At 33.4% G+C, this 16,364-nt stretch overlaps 1 protein-coding gene across 1 annotated transcript; it reads right to left on the bottom strand.

Moving 5' to 3' along the window:
- Nucleotides 1-3,478: 3,478 nt before the first annotated feature.
- LOC149213465 (putative 2' cyclic ADP-D-ribose synthase BdTIR) lies at nt 3,479-4,000 on the bottom strand. The gene has a single exon (XM_089389036.1). The coding sequence runs from the start codon at nt 3,998-4,000 to the stop codon at nt 3,479-3,481; it is 522 nt and encodes a 173-aa protein (XP_089245162.1).
- Between the last annotated feature and the right edge of the window lie 12,364 nt (nt 4,001-16,364).

Raw genomic sequence — 16,364 nt, 5'->3', positions numbered from 1 at the left:
ATAACTGTGAAATAAAAAAGAATATAGAAAATGAAGGAACCATCTTAGTTGTAAAGAATATAGAAAAGGAAGGAACCCATCTTAGTTGTGGAAGCTATTGCAATAATAGAAGAAATGAAGAAAAATGAAAATGTTAAAAAATTAATAGAAATTAAGAATGGGCAGTAATTGAAGTACAAGAAGATAAAAAAAAACCACATGAAAACTTAGAAGAAGATAAGGAAATATTAAAAAAGAAACCTAAAGTAATGTGGAAGAAAAAAAACCAAAATAGAGATGAAGTTGGAGAAGAAAATGAGGTATGCATAGGATAAAATTTACAGCAAAAGAAAGAAAAAGTTTGTAGAGCATAGAGTTGAACGCCTAGAGGCAAGCTACTCCAACATGCATAACAAGTTTTTTGAATTAATGTCAATGTTGTAGCGAAAACTTGGAGCAATCGACACTCTTATTGTGAATTATAAGAGTTGTAAACCTATAAAATAGTGTAGATTCATTTTAAGTAGGGATTTAACATGAGCAGAGAGGAATTAAATTTCTTCACATTCAAACTTCTAGTTACTTTAAAGCATATTCATTTTTTTTAATTATAGTCCACATTATTTTTCTATTTACAATATAATTTTTTTATTTGATTTTAAAAAGACACATGTCTAAAAAGACACATGTCTGTTGGAAGTACCACAGACCCAACTCATAAATCCCCACATACTGAGCTATACTAAGTTATAGAATGAGCCTCTGCGCTCAACAAAATTCCCAAAAAAATTCATCATTAAAGCTCCCATCATGAGATTCAAAAACACTAACCTGAACCATAGTTCTGTGTGAAATCTTTTCTCAGCCTCTACGTTGATTTCAGCCTTCTGCTTCGCCATATTTTCCAGATCTTCCATCCGAGGATTATGTAATAACGGAGGCACGATGCTCTCCGTAATCTTCGTTACCTGGAAAGAAGGTAAATTAGAAACTTGGACAAATTTTACAATTTACACACTCTAAGCTTTAAAACAATGTAAACTCCACAGGTTTGATGATCAAATCCGGTACCGGGTAAAGACGGAGAGATATGCGGTTGCTGATAATGAAAATATGCCCAGACTCATCAACTGATTTCACAGCTTCTTTCTTATCCTCTGGACCCATAGACTTCACAAATTTGACATAATTTGCGCCAAAAGCAGCCATGGAGTTCTGTCATAGTTCCTTGAATAGAGAATCCACCAGCATAAGCTTCTACAGCGTCTTCCTACCTCAGCCGATATTAGATATATCTCAACCCTGGATACTAGAACTTCCAGAGGGCTTTTATCCCACGACAACATAAACCTCTTTTGATCCAGATTTTCACAGAATTCCCACAGGAGAAATTAGAATACAACTAATAATAATATTATAACTACTCAGATTACCTGTTGCATCTTTCATTCAGTAAATTTTTATGCAGAAAAATGATGTACATATAACACCCTTTAAAATATTTTTTTTTCACTTTGTAAAATAAATTATTCCGAACCTTCACTTCTCTCCATAAAATTTAAATCTAAAACATCATATTAATCTAACCCTATAAATCATTCCTCCCCACCCTAAAATTTAAAAATAAAACACCATAATAAACTAGCCCTGTAAACCATTCCCTTCCCCTAAAATTTAAACCCATGACATTATAATAAACTAAACCTAATCTTCTTGATGATTTTCCTATTGTAAAACCCCCACATCTGCATTCTGGCATTATTCAGATAATTTTTTGGAAATATCACGTAATTTAATTCATTAGTATTTCATTTCCTGACAGAATATAAATTACAAACTACCTTTTTAAGGCAAAAAAGAATATTTTTATTTCAATTTCAAGTCAAAATATAAACGGAAAGTACCAGTTTCTTAAAATTCATTCCAATTCTTTTTGGAAAAATTGTAAAGTTCAAAATACACTGAACCATACTTTTTTCACGCTCATTTATGACAAAATGATATAACACCGACAGTTATTAACAACATAATCACGTACAACGTAAGCGTGCAAAAATATTAGCAATTGGAAATGGGGCTGGAATTCGGCAAAAGTTATATAAGCTTGACTGTCTGTCCATTTTTGCATGTCGTACAAAGTATTCTGTCTATCATTGATCTCACTAAAATTTGGCGTTGTTTGCAAAGGCACAATTTTGTTTGGATGTTCATTTTTCTTAAAATTCAGAAGTAGTTTTATTTATTTTTCCAAGCTATTTCATAGTAAAAATAAATTGAGTATTATTAAAAATCTAATTATATCCAAAATCCTGAAATTTAACCACAGTTACCTAAATTTCCCAAAAGTTATGCATTTTTGTGGGAATTTCCACGGTTTTCAAAATAACAAAAGTGGTCTCACTCGTTAAACTACTCTCTAAAATTTGGTCATCTTGCACGTTGTACAAAAATATCATATGTTATTAATTATCCTAGCAATCTTTGATTATTGTACAAAAATATCATATGCTATTAATTATCCTAGTAATCTTTGATTATTCTTGGATGGCGTATAAACTATTAAGAGAGGTAGAGACCCTGAAAACATTGACAAGTTGTACAAAAAAGAAGTGCAGGGTGCATGCGGCGACAATCAAACATACTGAGAAAGATGCCCTTAAAGTGCAGAAGCATTACTTGACAAAAAAATTATTACCATAAAAACTTTTATAACATAATGAGCTCTTTCCATTAATAATCAGATTCATAAATTGGAAACCCAATATGTTTTCCATTAAAAACAATAGTGGGAAATTGGGAACCAACAGGTCTAACCAAGTATGTTAGGAGACTAAAATATATAGAAAAACCACCACAGCTGTGTTCTTTAAATAACATAAAAGCTTTTCCATCCATCACAAAAAGAAATTGTTAATAACTGGACTGTCTGCATGGATTTGGATCATCCATAACTATATATCGTTCCCATTAGCGGCTGCTAACATTTTTTTTATAAAAAACAAAACAAAACAAAATGTGCTGAAAAATATTTTCCCTTTGCAGTGGGTCCTCTAACAAGGCGGAGGAATTCTCTGGATGGCTAAAACTGGCCAGAATCTGGGTAAAAAATTTCAAAAAATCTTGCAGAGGCAGTGTTTGAATCGTGTTTTTGATGGTGGAAATGGATTCAGCACCATCAAAAACGTTTTGGACACCTAAAATTTTAAAGTTTAACAACTATAACTTAGATTTACAAAAATCCTTGATGGATTTTCTCCAAATATAACTCAGATTTCCATAACTTTCAGGGCAACTCTTCTGCCTCGTTAGACTACCCGTTTTGCATATATCAACTTCTTCCACGATCCTGTCCACTAGGCGTGTCACCTCGTCACTGGAAAAGAAAAAAAAACAATGAAACACACTAGTAAGAAGCTTCTAAATAAATAAAGTGTAATACACCACTCATTCCAACAAGTTAAAGAAAAGCTGAAACGAAGAGGAGTCGCGGGTCGAGGTCTCACCCATCATCTGTCTCCAGTTTAAAACCCTTTCTCCCCGTAACTTCCGTCAGAGCCTTTTTCCATTGTTCAATGCTTGAGGACTGGTATCGCTCCTTCTCTTCATGAGTTTCACGATCAAATATTTTTTCCTCTTTGAGGATTCTCAGGGATTCATCATACACTCCATTCCTTTTGTTAACAGGATCCGACCACATGTCTGTAGGGTTCACATTATAGTAGACAGGGATGATAGTTGACCCAGATTCCTTCATAAGTAGAAGCTCATCCATGCAATATTCTGATTCGGCATAGCCTGCACTAAAGATGGCGACGTGGACAAGCGTGTCTTTAATCACATTTTTTATAACAGAATCTATTCTGCTCCCCTTCTGTATCTCCTCCTTGTCCAAAAAGACTCGTAACCCTCGATAACGAAGACGATAGTACAGATTGCTGGCCAGAGTGTTTTTAGTATCTGGCCCACGATGGTTGAGGAACACATCGTAGGAATAGCTGGCGGATTTGTGTCCACGTACCATAGTCCACACATGTTTAACGACGTCACGGACCAGCCGTTCCTCGTTACTGAAATTTTTTCAAAAATCCTTTTTCCCGTTAGGAAAATTTATTTAAACAAACTAAAGATATAAAATGTCATTTTCACATTTCAACTTGAGCTTCAGCTTTAAGGAAAATCTGTCATTCCTTCTCGATTAACATAGTGTTAACAGATGATTTATAAATATAAACAAATTAATTAACATAGAGCTTAATAAACTAATTATGATTTGAGTTGAAGTTTAAAGAAAAAGTGTAATTTTTTCGCACATGATTTATAACAAGCAAAATTATATTTTATATTTATCAATATGGGTGATATACGATTATTGATATATATCCACCACAGCTTATATTAATAATTATTAAGTGTGTTTTATTAAAGACTAATTATTTCTAACCATATAAACAATAATAGCCAGATTATCTTATATAATTATATTTATTATATTAACATTATTTTGTATATATTGTTACATAAAAAAATTTGCTAATATATTAATAGTTATATTTAAAACTATAATATAATAATAACATTTACTTATTATTAATAATATGTATTTATTGTCACTATTATTTTTTTTCATGTGGAAAAAGTCGTAATTTTATTCATATGAAAAAATTACATTTTGTAGAAGCTTAAGCATATGCAGATGGTTGTCCCTGTAATGACAGGAGAACAAAGGTTACAATATAGAAAAAAATAAATTCCAGCTAGCCTATACTTTTCTGCCCTTCTTCTTCTCCACCCTTCGCCAACCTTCAGAGTTGGGAGTGGGTGCAATTATGGCTAGCTGGTTTTCCATTGTGTTTATTGGATGTTCTTTGTCAGATTCTGATCCTTCAGATCCATGAGTTCGTTTGATGCCGCTTACTTCCAGCTGAAGTTCTTGTTGCTGTTTCATATTGTCTGGCCCCAAATGGGTATCTGGGGTATTTTCTTCCTGTGTATATTTCTGTCCCATTTGTATGTCAAGTTTTGATTGGTTCCTTGTAGGTTCTATCTGCATGTCCTCTTCTTCCCGCCAGTTGGTATGCTGCCACCCTTTGGGCTTTTTTTGTTGTTTCTTATTCCCTTTGGGGTCCTTCCTGGCCAGTGGGCAGGTGTATTGGAGATGCCCTGTTTGCATGCAGCTGTGACATCTGAATGTTGTATTCTCATAGTCAAGCGGTTGTGTCCTCAGTGTATTATTATAGTTCAATGTAATGTGATCAGGTAGCCCCTGACTCAGGTCCACTTCTACACATATTCTGGAAAATGTGAAAATTCCCCTGATAACTCTGTCTTCATCTATTTTTAGGAATTTCCCCAAGGAATTCCCAATGGCTATTAAAACTTTGTGATGCCAGAAGTGTAGAGGGAGGTTATGTAGCCTCACCCAAACAGGCATTGTTGAGACTTTCATAATATTTGCATCAAAATCAAAAAACCAGGGGATGGTGAAGAGGCCAGCATTGCCCCAAAACCAAGGCCCCTGATTGATGATATTGTCACGTTCTTGTTCTGTGTTGAATCTAACTATGAAAAAACCTTTTGAGCATAGGTGAATTTCACAGTTAGGTGACCATGTGGAGAGGATCCAGTGATGCAGAGCATCGGATTTTGGCCAGAACCCATTAAATCTACAGATAACAACATTTGTGGATAGATCAGTGTGTAGATTAGTTACCTCTGGCAAAGTTACTTGGAGCATTGGAGATTCCAGTTTTTGTTCCACAATATAGGGACCTGGTAGCTCTGGTGCTGGTGTTGGTTTGTGTTGCATTTTTTCCTTTCCTTTGACTGTGTCGCGAAAGGAACCTGTATTTTTTGAATTGGCTCCATTGCATCTGCCACGCAATCTCAGATTAAGAATGATAGTTGAATCGTTGCTGATACCATATTCCTGAAGTGTATGGATATCCTGTAGACTACGTCCTGTATATATCAGATTTTGGTATTTTGTGGGGGTTCCAAGTTGAATCTAGATTTCCTTCTTTAATTCTTGAATATTCAACCCCTTTATTGTCACTATTATGTTATCATTCCTAACTATTATATGTTTATGAATATAATTGTGAATATATTTTATATATTTACATGGAGTATATTAAACATATTAACTATATATTAAACTTATATATATATATATATATATATATATATATATATATATATATAATAAATTTTTTGTTAATATACAAATAGTTATAATTCAAACTATAACATAATAATAGTATTTTGTCATTATGTATAATATGTATTTATCTCTCGCCAATATAGTGAATAATTATTATATATTTATTTATATAGCTGTTAAATTTTTTCATATATTTATGCAAAGTAAATTAAAAATATAAAAAAACATATAGATTATATATTAAACTAAAAAAAGATTATATTATTACTTACAAATAATAATAGTTTAATCACCTCATCTACTTGGGGTAGTTCACTTAGCAATAGCTATGGAAATGAAGTCAAACCAAACCAGAAGTCTTGGGTTCGAATCTGTCTCACCGAACCGAAAGTCTTGGATTCAAATCTTATGTTATTCTCCCGATCGGGGTGAGAAGTTGGACATGACGAAGATGTAGTCCTACCAACCTTACAAAAAAAATAGTTTAATCAACTCAAGGGATTATTAATATTATAAACCCAACTCAAGGGATTCAATATACAATATAAGGGGCACTGGGGACAAGGAGCAAGGCTTCTTTTGACTGGGCTTTTGGGTCTCTAGGACTGTGGGCGGCCATGCTATTTGTGACCGAAATCATGGCCATTATTGACACAGGGCAAGGGGTATGTAGGGGTGTCCGGGGCGTCTTAGGTGGGGGTCTTTCACGCTCGGGGGCTTTGAATAGGCTGCATGGGGGGGGGAGAAATGTTGGATGAACAGAACCATTGGCTATCAAAAATTATGAAAATAATGGTTTGAAATTCTTGGCTTCTTATTCCTAAGGCAGGTAACTCCCCTCAGAGGAAGAAAGCGCTAAAGCTAGTTCTGGACCACTGTCATCAATAGGTTATAAGGCTACATGACAATACAACAATGGCTCGAGTAGTGAAAGGCAAGGGTAGAGGCAAGAGACCGTGGGAGCGCGAGGCTAAGGCTGAGCCAAGCAATGTTGGAAAATACCGTGGGAGGAAACCAGTGGATAGACTGATCCAAGAAGCGGTGTGTTATAGACATTTTTGTGCCTTACAGCATTGAGCATGAAATGTCCATAATCTAAGGGATCCAAAGTCCCTAAACATGTTGTTCCTACCCCTAGAGGAACAAGGCTAACAAACCGCAGCAATTCACAGAAGTTCTCCACCAGAAACTGCTCAAAACAAGTCAATTCAGGATCATGTCAATGGCTCCACTGGCTGTCTGCGCTGAATGTCAATGGCTCCACTGGCTACCTGCACTGAGAAAAAGTGGACATGTGGCAGGCTCATCTCTCAAGGTGTCAAAACCCAGGAAGCTTCCAAAATGACACTTGCCTCAGGGAATTCGACTGGTGATGAGTAAGAGGTTCCAAATCTCCAAGTGGAAGCAAGAACCTCCAAGTGGAATCAAGAACTGACAGAGGGAGAGGACACTAGTCAGATCTCAAGCTGACTCATCCTCTCTCCAAACATCTATATATGGATCTCTCCTCCATGAGATCTGGAGGCTGGAATTTTGTTATTGCAAAGAATTGTTGTTGGTTTGAGATTGGAATCATTGGGTGCTTAATGCTTTGAAGGGAGGTGAAGATAGGAATTCCATTTGGCTGGGAAGGAGATGCTGGATTGGAGCCCTCTGGGTTGTATCTCTTCCTGAACCTTGTTATTCATCAATAAAGCTATCTTGGTTTCTCCTATATACTGATGTATCTTTGATGTATGATTGCATTAGTATGTTTAGTTTACTTCTAATCCTGAACTAGTTATGATTATGAATCTATGTCTTTGTGTAGTGTTCTTCTCTTGTGATCTTGCAGAGACCTGTTGAAGCTGGGTGAGCGAGAAGGCAAGTAGCTATGAACACCCAAAGAGGAGAGAATCTGGATCGAGCGACAAACGGAAGACACCGGTTAGTCCATCTATCTCTCTTCATTCTTAATTCATAAAGGAAGAATACTAGAATAGCTGTCTCTGTTTGTTGCTAAGGCACTGTCACACCTTAGGTGGATAGGATCGTCCTGCATAGGCATTTTTCCCCACAACACGGTGGCTGCATATGTGGGTGGTACTTGAGAGGAGATCCAAAGGCTCATGACAAAGTGGGAGGAGGAAATCAATAGATTTGAGAATGCGGGGGCAGTGGACGTGGAAGAGTGGAAGGTCCTGGTTCCTAATCTGGGACACACTTGTGGCAGGGAAACACAATATAAATAGACCCTATACCTGTACTGGCTATTGAAATGCCTCCTAGGGAAGGCAATGGAACAAATTTGGATGACCGTCGTTAAAGAATTTCCAGACTACAAGTAGGACTTTCAAAATATCCAACCTCAGTTGCAGAAACAGGATGGTTGTCTGGACCGAATCGAGGAAAAATTCTCAAGTGTGTTTTTGCCGACCGCACTACCCAGATCTAGTCTGGAAGACCTAGCCTCGACTGATCATGAGAACTAGAAGGATGAAGTCGTAGTCTTTTTGCTTAATTTTATATGCGGATATCATTTACTTTCCAGTTTGCAGTAGTTTATATATCTAGAAAGACGACTCATGGTTCTGGACATGATAATCAAGTATATATAGATTTGATAGATAGACTAACTATTTTTTTCTACTGGATGACGTATAATGCGGTTAGGTGGTCAACAGACCTGGTTTCCCAACGGGAAGGTTGAGACCACCTAACCAGGCTAAGTGGTTGTAACCTGCTTGCATATATTATAATGAAAAATAAGGATCTACCAAGCTTTAAAAAAATAAAAAATAAAAAATAAATAAAAATCTAACATCAACTTTACTATAAACCTAATATTGTAACAATATAAACATTAAACCTAATTTAAATTTAATGTTAACTCCATAACTTGTTGTTTTGAATAGATTAAATTATTATATTAATTAGGGTTTATTATTATAATGTAAAACATAGCTATAACCATTTATACAATATAATACACTCAGTAGATGTTTGTTTGAATAAAATAGTTCATATTTTTCTCAATAGTAAAAATTATTATTTTTAAATAATTTATTAAAAAAATTAACATTAATTATAAAATAGGTTTTAAAATAATATAAAATTTCTCTTACAAAATGCTAAAATCTTATATTATGTTAATTAATGTAAAATCAAATTAAATAACAATTTTTCTACTAATCCAATATCAAATAGACAAACAATTTAAAATAAACAAATTATGTAATAATTGTTTAAAAGAATATCACATTTTCAACATTTTCAACATTTTCAAAATAAAGCATAAATAGATCCGTGTGCGGGTTCAACCATGGAAGATTATAGCAAAATGTTTCCAACCACATTTGTTATGGAAAAACCTAAAGAAAAGTTTCATCTACTCCTTTTTAAACCAGAGCATACTATTCCTCTTATGTCTCAAATTGTTGAGCATCCCTAAGTATTAATATATTCCAAAATCCTGAAGTTGAATTATGGTCTAGAAAATGCAAAGCCCCACAAAAAATTCCAACACTCTTTTCTACCAAATGAACATGCAAATGAAGAGGAAGACCTTTGTTCAATGGTTGTTGTGGATCTACATATCTTTATCATTTTTTCATTTACAGTTTGTGGTGCATCCAAATTGAAGAGTTGATCTTGCATAAATCATCTAAATCTTTAACTGAAACCAAAGAATCAACACTCAACAATTTATTGGTGAAACCCATAGGATTTTGTGGAGCTCGAGTTAGATTTTGAGAAATAGAGTAGGATATGAGGTTAACCCTTGGTGAAAAATCTATAATTTATATACTAAAAAAAATAAAGGTCAATTTCTGAAAAAAAAATCATATTCAATTCATTTGTAAAAAATCTACACAATTAAACATAAAAAAAGTAAAAGTAAAGGTGAATTGATTATGACAACCCCATTTATTTCTACAAAACCTAAATTAAGACTTATAGTTTAGTTTCAGCATTATTAGTTTAGCCCTAACAATGCTACTATCCTGCACACAGTTAAAGAAGGCTATTACTCACAAGCTTTTCAATGATAATTCGACCATTTATACTTCTAGCCTGTGATAAAATGGATTCTTTGGAATTTATACTTCTAGCATGTGATGAAAAGGATTATTTGGAAGAAACGATAGAGTTTATGGAACGCTTCCATGAGAAGGGGAGTCATGTATACCATTATGTTTTTGTCTGATCAAATCAACGTCACCATTATAATTTACTCATGAGTAATGAAATCTAGAGAGTTTTGGGGATCCATAACAAGATATAAAGATTTGTGAGGAAATGAAATATGAGGAATTGAAACCGACTTCTCGTGAAAGAAAGCATGTGACATAAGGAGAATATGAATAGGGAGTCACTACGCATAACCATGCCACATTTATTACAAAGGGGCACAAGGAGAATATTGACATGAAGTCACACAACCTAGTAACATTTATGAGAATGGTAGGGCACGAAAACTTGTTCTTATTCCTCCAAGTTTCAACATTCATACGTTTCAGAATGCAAATAGACATATGTTTCAAAGGCATGCTTCATAGTAATTTTTTAATTTCATTTTCTCTAATCCCTCATATGTGGAGAGCCTTTTTCACCCTAATTTTTTAATTTCATTTTCTTTAATCCCTCATACGTGCATGTAAATAAGAGGCAAACTAAACTTTTAATGATAATTTGGTAAAAAATTAATTTACGTAGGGTTTAAACATTTGATTTAGATATGCAAGAAGGTTATCACTTTCAATTTCTTTTATTGATGGAGTGGCGATGATGAGAATATACTGGAATCTTTCAATTTAGACCTTCGGATGAAAAAATTAATTAGCAAAAGGATTAAAGTGTCCAATTTCGATAGGGGGACACATATCGACGTAAGTATAAACAAACTAATGAACATAGAGCTTAAAACTTGAGTTTCAACCGAAGGAAAATGTGTAATTTCTTAATAATTAATATAGAGTTAACATTATATATATATATATATATATATATATATATATATATATATATATATATATATATATATATATATATATATATATATATATATATCTTTATGTTTGACATGAATTTGACACATAATAGATACATAGATAGATATTTATATATTGATTATAAATAAAATATTTCAATATTAATTTTATATTTTAATATTTTATATAATAATTAAAATTTTGAAAAAAAAATATGGTTAAAACATTTTAATGATGTATTACTTATTATGAGGGAGATATGTAATTCTTTCTATGCTCAATATGATTGATGTTTGTACATTTGTCATGTGGAGATAGAGATAAAGTCCTTCAAGGTGGAAACTTTTTCTAGATTGAAAAAGATTAAGGAATTTTATCCATTAAGATAAATTTAAAGTCAATGTGCTCTGTCTTCATTTGTTTGTGGAGATTTTATATTTTATTTCTATAGTTGAAAATTCTATAGCCTAATAAGTTGAAAAGAATTATAACAAACTTAATAGAGCAATTGAAGAGAATACAATAATTGAAGACATGTTTGAAATGATATAAATAGAATATGTACAATTTAATGGCTTGGGTAGCACAATAAAATATTTTTGTTGTGGATTAGCATTGTTTCAATGAGTGACTAATCTCTTACATGTCATGTTGGAGAGAAAGAAGGATAACAAACTTAATAGAGAAATTGAAGACAACACAATAATTGAAGACATGTTTGAAATGATATAAATAAAATATTTACAATGTAATGGCTTAGGTAGCACAATAACATGTTTTTGTTGTGGATCAACATTTTTTCAATGAGTGACTAATCTATTATATGTCATGTTGGAGAGAAAGAAGGGGGGATATAGCTTCAATCCAAAGTTCTCTTTCTTCTAAGATAATCAAGGAAGTGGATTTGTGTTTCTCTCACTAAGGAGAAACCACATGGGGAAATTAAGCATGATTGAGAGGGGAAATTATAATTTTAAACTTGATTTTGGCTTGGAAGATTTGGTCATATCATACACTTGGAGAAAGAGGAGACTAGATTGGAATAAATTGGTTTCAAATTGGCCTTTAGAGAAAATGAAATATGAGGAAATGGAGGAAGTGAATCAATGATTCAATGCAGTAAAAACCAATGCAACATTTCAGCAATTGCTACACTTCAATTGTAGCATTATGATTAGGGTTTGGTTTTGTTTCATTGTTCTATGGTTTTCAACATCATTTGTTGGATTTTATGATGTAAGCACTATGTGTCATATATTTTGTTGGCTTCTATGATGTAATGCACCTTGTGTAGTATCCCAAGCCTATTCTTAGACCCTTCCACTTAGAGATTGTGCACTACAAGCAATTTATATTTGTATGGTTCATGAACTTGTAATTTACCTCTATCCTAATATAGGAATTCATAAGCCAATATTGACGATCCTCCAAAATGGGCATGTTATATATGGTGGTGTATATATAATGGTGCTAGTTGTTTTAATAGAGAATCCTTCACCATTTATTGACTTACACTGTCTAGAGAATTCATGCCCTAACCTACTTTGTTGTGTTCTCTATCATGCTCCAAGTATACGTCCTTTTGATGGAGATAATATTACACATATCGACAAGGAATTAACAAATGTAACCATGAAAGAGTTACTCAAGGTTGACATCATTATCTATAAATGAAGATCTTGGTAAACATTGAGTAAAAAAGTGACTATTGGGTTTTGATATTGTGTAATTGAGGATTTGATGTTAAAATATTAAAACTAACTTTGGTTAATAAGGGAAACAATTAGAGAGGAGTTGTGAAGTCACGAAGAGGAGGACTTGTGAATATTCATAGAAAATTGAGGAGGAAGTGATGGAATTTTTGGAGGATATATTGGAATGTGAGTAGATATAGTCCAATATAGTGATCAATTCTCAGGAATATGTTCTTTCCCCTTCAAGTAAACTTCAGATGAGACCATATCCATTAGAGGAAGAAACCATGGAAATTCTCTATGAGTTGGTGATAACACATTAAGATGGTGGCACATGTGATGTCATTAGTTTATGTGAAGGGTATTTAGTCTAAAACAAGGTATGACTTGTGAGGAAACAATTTGTGGAAAGGAATTTAACAATAAAGTACATCTCGAAAAATCTCATGGATTTTAGAACTTACTTTCTCTCTACATAATCAAATAAGGAGTTACCGTTGATACATGGAATAGTTATTCATGTAGTAAATTATCCCGCCAAAATTTAACTAGATCCGACACTAGGATCATCTAATTTCACTTTTGATTTCAAATATGGAAATGTTGGTTATTTCACTAGATCAAGTTTCATTGGAGCTATACTAAAGCAAGATCTAATGAGCGAGATATATGATCCTTTGAATCAAATGATATAGGATTTTAGAAGTTGAAGTGTTTGGGATGTGGAAGGGATAATAAATCAAGTAAATGTCGTAAGTGTATTAAAAGGAAGTAGAAACTAATAAACCTAGAATTGGGTGAAAACATAACACTTCATGAGATTATGAATTTAGAGGAGTCAACATTAGTTTTTTTCTTCCCAAACAAAATAATGAGGATATTTAAAGGCCTAAACAAAGCAAAAAATTGAAGTGGAGGTAGGATACACTCCCTGAATCTTAGTTTTAGTAATAAGGTGCATTATATGAAAAATTGGATCTATTACAGAGGTTGACAAAATTACCTAGAACTAGTGGGGTGGGGGTCAATCTCTTTTTTGAATGAAATGGATCTTGGATTTTGTTGCTAGATCAGTTGGGTCAACCTGTGTGGAGCATTTCCAAGTTTAGATAAGACTTGCATGGTTCCCCCTAATTTTGTGGTTTGATGATGCTTTTATGGAAATCAATAACTATTTAGGTATATTTTATGTGGTGGATAAATCTTATATGATTTTGTGTATATGGGGACGACTCAAATCCTGGTTGGAATGTATTTTACAAAGGGTTTGGCATATTTTACTACAACTAAAAGGGGAACTAATATGTTCTATCAATCCATTGATTATGAAGGAATTTCATTTAGTTATGGAAAATTTCATGTTCATGGTTATCCAACATTTAATTGTCCATTTCAAAATAGAAGCTTTGGGTATGAAAGGAACAACAAGGTGATAGTAACAAAGGTTTTAAGATTGTTGCACATATTTCAAGGGTTAAGGTGAAAACCAAGGACAGTTTGAACAACACATTATTCCAAAGGGATCCTCTTTGGAAAAAGTAAAAAAGTGGACAGACACAGTCTTATTGGGGTCGTAAATTTCAAACACTAAAAATTCCATAAAGGAAACCTAAATGCATCAAGCAAGTCTAAAATTTCCCCACACCCTCATAATCGAAAAAACCTAAAGATTTGTATTTTGGATCTTCAGTGGTAGGTCAAGATAGCGGGGAATAGGGACAAATCAATGACTTCCTACCTAGTTTATTTTGGATAAAATCCCTGAGCCTTCTCGCCATATACCTTTGAAAGGGTTAAGAGGGACTCAAGCTAAAGATGTTTGCTCATCTAGAAAATATGAGTACAACCAAGGAATAACAAGACCTAAGAGCCTATTATGAAGCTCAATCTTAAAAATAGGAAAATACAACCTTGAACTAAGAGCTAAAGTTCTTCTTTTTCCAAGAGAGGTAGGGGGATTAGTATTTTTAGAAGAAATTGACCAAAAACTTCCAAAGAGGAGGGAAAACCTATATTTCTTAAGCACAATAACAAAAAAAATTTGAAGTTAAAAGTGGAAATCAATGCTTATTTTTTATGTCTCTCAGAGAAAATTCCCCCAAGAATGTTTCAAAATAATTTCTTTAATGTGAATTGTTTAGGGATAACCAATTCCTAAAATAATTTGGCATTAAAAAGATTAATAAAGGTACATAAACCCATCTATCATATTTTTACAAGAATTAATCACAAACAAGGAGAAAGTTGTAAAATATATCTCAAAACTTTTGAGAGTTAGTAGCTCAACTATATTCTACAACATCTCTCAAAAATTTTGCGAGTTAGAAGCTCAGTTATATTGACTCAATAGGAACATCTTAGGTTGATGGGGGGACATTACTAGGTCAAAAAAAGATCTTTTAAACATATGTGTATTCATGGGATTCCTTATCATGTATAACTGCTTCATTCTTTCCTCTAGACCGATGGAAAGAAATCATGTTTTGAGTATATATGGGCCCTATATCGATAGAACATAATATTGAGATAAGACATCGATAGTGAATGCTTCGAAAAGGTTTAGTTGTAGCTGTGAGGGACCTAAAATTCACTATATGGGAATTGAAGGTATGGGGACTAGTTTCCCAAGATGACTTCATATCTTATCACTTTATAAACAAATTAGAGGAGGTGGGTTGGAACTCAAACCTACAAATCAACTTGTACTTTATAAACATGAGAATAGTAAAGGATTGCACTGTAAAAAGGCAAGATCATTTTTTTTTGTCTCAGAAGCTTACCTTGAATAATCCATAAGAATTGATCAATGGGTTTCCTCTAGGGGGGTCTCATATCATTGTCTAATATTGTTGGAAGTGGCTTCAACACAAAGAAAACCAACCATTACATTCAAGATGAATCTATAATTATTAAAAGAAGAAGAATTTAAGAGTGATATAAAAGAGGGCAAAGTGGGATATAGAGGTATGGTCAAAAGTAAAAATGTAGAGGGATCACTAAACTCCCAAGGAGGTGTGTGAAAATCTTAGAATATTATTATAATAGTGAGGGATTTGGTTATAATTTAGAGAACGAAAAGCATAAATGGAACATCAAGAAGATAAAAAGAGACAAATCCTTCTAGACAATGATAAAGAATAGAGACTAAAAAATAGATTTATCTAGCTCTAGGTGGGTGATGAAAACACAAAGTTTTTCATAGATATGGAAATAGTTGGGAAAACATAAAATCTATATCGAAGATTGAGAAGGAAGATAAATCATGGTGGGGGGGGCGGGATTCTAATGATATGGAAACAAAAGGTGTTAAAGTATTTGAGGCTGAAAATAAAGCTACAATAAGAGAGGTAATTAGATTGTCCACTTACTTCCCAAGCTTCATTACTCTAGGAGACAATCAAGCTTTGAGGAAAGAAGTAAGAAAGGATGAGCTACCAATTATACTTCAATTCTTTGAAAATGATAAAATCCCATGCTTAGATGGCTACCATTGGAATTATTCTTGGGGTGTTACTATTTCATTGAAGAGAATTTAAGGAGGGTGGTTGAATCATAAAGAAC

This window comes from Pinus tabuliformis, chromosome 1_1, assembly GCF_031772625.1.
Source record: "Pinus tabuliformis cultivar Carrire ecotype Pingquan chromosome 1_1, CPIR1, whole genome shotgun sequence".
NCBI classification, from domain to species: Eukaryota; Viridiplantae; Streptophyta; class Pinopsida; order Pinales; family Pinaceae; genus Pinus; species Pinus tabuliformis.
The sequence above is the reverse complement of the archived record's forward strand: the minus strand, read 5'-3'. Positions and strand labels throughout refer to the sequence as shown.

What these genes read in the sequence shown, in the direction of transcription:
- LOC149213465 (XM_089389036.1), bottom strand. Translation starts at nt 4,000, where the DNA reads ATGGTACGTGGACACAAATCCGCCAGCTATTCCTACGATGTGTTCCTC.